The sequence below is a fragment of the Rosa rugosa genome, chromosome 2 (genome assembly GCF_958449725.1).
Source record: "Rosa rugosa chromosome 2, drRosRugo1.1, whole genome shotgun sequence".
Taxonomy (NCBI): Eukaryota; Viridiplantae; Streptophyta; class Magnoliopsida; order Rosales; family Rosaceae; genus Rosa; species Rosa rugosa.
In genome coordinates this window covers 65,065,408-65,067,835 of record NC_084821.1, presented here as the reverse complement: position 1 = coordinate 65,067,835, position 2,428 = coordinate 65,065,408, and the positions used below count along the sequence as shown (strand labels likewise).

General features: G+C 36.0%; 1 protein-coding gene across 1 annotated transcript; it reads right to left on the bottom strand.

Moving 5' to 3' along the window:
- Positions 1 to 375: 375 nt before the first annotated feature.
- Positions 376 to 1,493, bottom strand: LOC133730089 (uncharacterized). Its single transcript, XM_062157761.1, has 2 exons — positions 639 to 1,493; positions 376 to 528 (listed from the first exon to the last, which is right to left on the bottom strand). Exons 1-2 carry the CDS (start codon positions 1,189 to 1,191, stop codon positions 494 to 496), a joined length of 588 nt encoding a protein of 195 aa, XP_062013745.1. The 5' UTR covers positions 1,192 to 1,493; the 3' UTR covers positions 376 to 493.
- Positions 1,494 to 2,428: the final 935 nt, after the last annotated feature.

The following is a 2,428-nucleotide window of genomic DNA, read 5'->3' as shown; positions in this document are numbered from 1 at the left end:
AAGTTTTATTCCTGGATTTAGTAAATTTCCCCTTAAGACATTCTATGCAAGTATCAAAATCTGACCAGTCAAGCTTAGGCAACAAATTTTCCCTTTCCATTCTCTGCATCTTTCTTTGGAAATATGAGCAAGTCTTCTATGCCACAAATATGCAGAATTTTCACTAAACTTTCTTTTCTTACTGAAATTTGATTCACCATTTTCAATCAACATCACATCTTTAGGCAGAGAGCAATCAAGCAACCAATAATCATTAATGAAAGGAGCAAAGGCAAGAGATTTCGAACCAAAAGAAACTTTCATTCCTGATAAGTCGATGAAAAAAGTACATCTTTTCTTGACTAAACACGAAACTGAAATAAGATTCCTCTTCATTGAAGGGATATAAAAAACATTCTCTAAATCAAAAATGGCTCCAGAGCCTAATACTAGCCTAACTGTTCCTATAGCTTTAACTGCTACTCCAATTCCATTTCCCACAGAGATGTTGACTTCATTTTTCCTTGGTGCCCTCCTTGTTATGAAGCCCTGCAAGTTGTTTGCAATATGTATAGGTGAGTCTGTGTCAAGAAACCAGGAACTAGGGGAAAAATTTACTAAATTTACTTCAATAGAAAACACTGAAAACCAAGACTTACCCTTTTTCACAAGCCAATCTTTAAAACCCTTACAGTTCTTTTTAATGTGCCCTTCCTTCTTGCAGAAAAAACACTTAAATGTCCCAGGTTTCTTGCCCTTATTGACGCCTTTCTTAGGACCAAGTTGATATGGCTTAGTCCCGCTTGTGCCCTCACCAGAATTTGCAGCACTAGACGCTACAGCTTTGCCCTTACCTTTCCATTTCTGCTTGTTAACCAGATTCACAGACACAGTCATATGGCTCTTAATTAGCTCTTCTTCCTGCACACAAATTGCTATAAGCTCATTCAAGTCCCATTTTTCCTTCTGTGAAAAATATGCAGTCTTCAGTGGGCCAAAACTAGGAGGAAGACGGATCAGGGCCAAGTGAACAATGAAGGCATCAGAGAATGCAATCTCCAGTTCACCAAGTCTAGTGGTTATGTGAATAATTTTCATTATATGCTCCCTAACACTCTCTGAGGTGTCAAAATTCATGCCTAAAAGCTGATCTAGTAAGGCTGAAATCTCTGCTTTCTCATTCTCCTTAAACTTCAGGCCAATAGCAGTCATAAATCCCAAAGCCGTACGTATCAGGTTCAGCGACACTACCCCTCACCACAGGTGACATGGTTTGTTTCATAATTAGTTTGGCCATTCTATTTGTCCTATGCCACTCCCTGTGTTTCACAATTATCGCCTCAGTACTAGTATCATTCAAAACAGGTTGAGGCTCCCTCAAACACACATCAAGTCCTTGGAGGCCAAGATAAAGCTCAATATGCTCTTTCCATGTTTTAAAATTTGAGCCATTAAGATGCTCAATGTTGTGCAAAGAATAGCCTGAGTTCATAGCTGAAAAACAAGGAAAAGAAAGAAAAAATTTCAGTTTTCTGTTCGAGATTTTAAAGGCTTTGTTTGAAAATTTTGAATGCAAAATTCATAGCAATCCACAGAAAATTCAAAGAAGCAAACGAGTGAAAAAATTTCACACAGAAAACAGAAAAGATCCCCAAAATGCACATTCAATTGAAAGGCTTTACCTGTTGGCACAAAGACAATTCAACATACTATTTTTCTTAGTTGTAAAACTGAAAATTTAGGGAATAAGGCATCACTGAACAATCAACGCATGTTAGCAAGAAGAAGAGTTCAGATCACTGAATTTAATCTCTAAAATTTCATATCACACTGTTTTAATTTCAAGAACATAAAAGTCTAATCCTTCTGTCGAAGATACAATTATATTCTAAAAATCAAAGACACAAGTTGCAAGTCTATAACTGAATTGGTTCTCAAAATAATCAAATGGCAGATTGATGCTACAACATATACCATAAAACTATTTTGAAAACTTAGAACTTGGCATTGTAAAGATTGAACTTTACGATCAATTTGTTGTCAAAATTACAAATTAACAAGATATTGAACACTTAAGGGAGACAATCTTGTTAAAAGCAATTCAATCAGAACAACATACATACATAATTCATAAGATACAGAGTAGTGAAAAACACAAAACCCATCACTCAATCACAAGGCAATTTCAACAATACAATCAAGAATTCATGATCAAGCAAAACAAAATTTAAATTCCATCCGGTCACCATCTACACTAGCCTAGATGCAAGCCAGGAATGCTTCTAAGGTTCTCATTCAACATCAGAATTATGCATATATGTAAAATTCCAAGTTTTTGAAACGAAAGCTTACCAGTACGCTCATGCGCTGCCAAGGAAGTGTTAATTGAAACAAATATACATTCATATAATCATATCAGGGCATACCCGTGGGAGAACTTGAAGGAATT

What these genes read in the sequence shown, in the direction of transcription:
- LOC133730089 (XM_062157761.1), bottom strand. Translation starts at nt 1,191, where the DNA reads ATGACTGCTATTGGCCTGAAGTTTAAGGAGAATGAGAAAGCAGAGATT. An exon ending in AGATTGGCTTGTGAAAAAGG is followed by an intron (nt 529 to 638) that starts GTAAGTCTTGGT and finishes AACAACTTGCAG; the next exon opens with GGCTTCATAACAAGGAGGGC.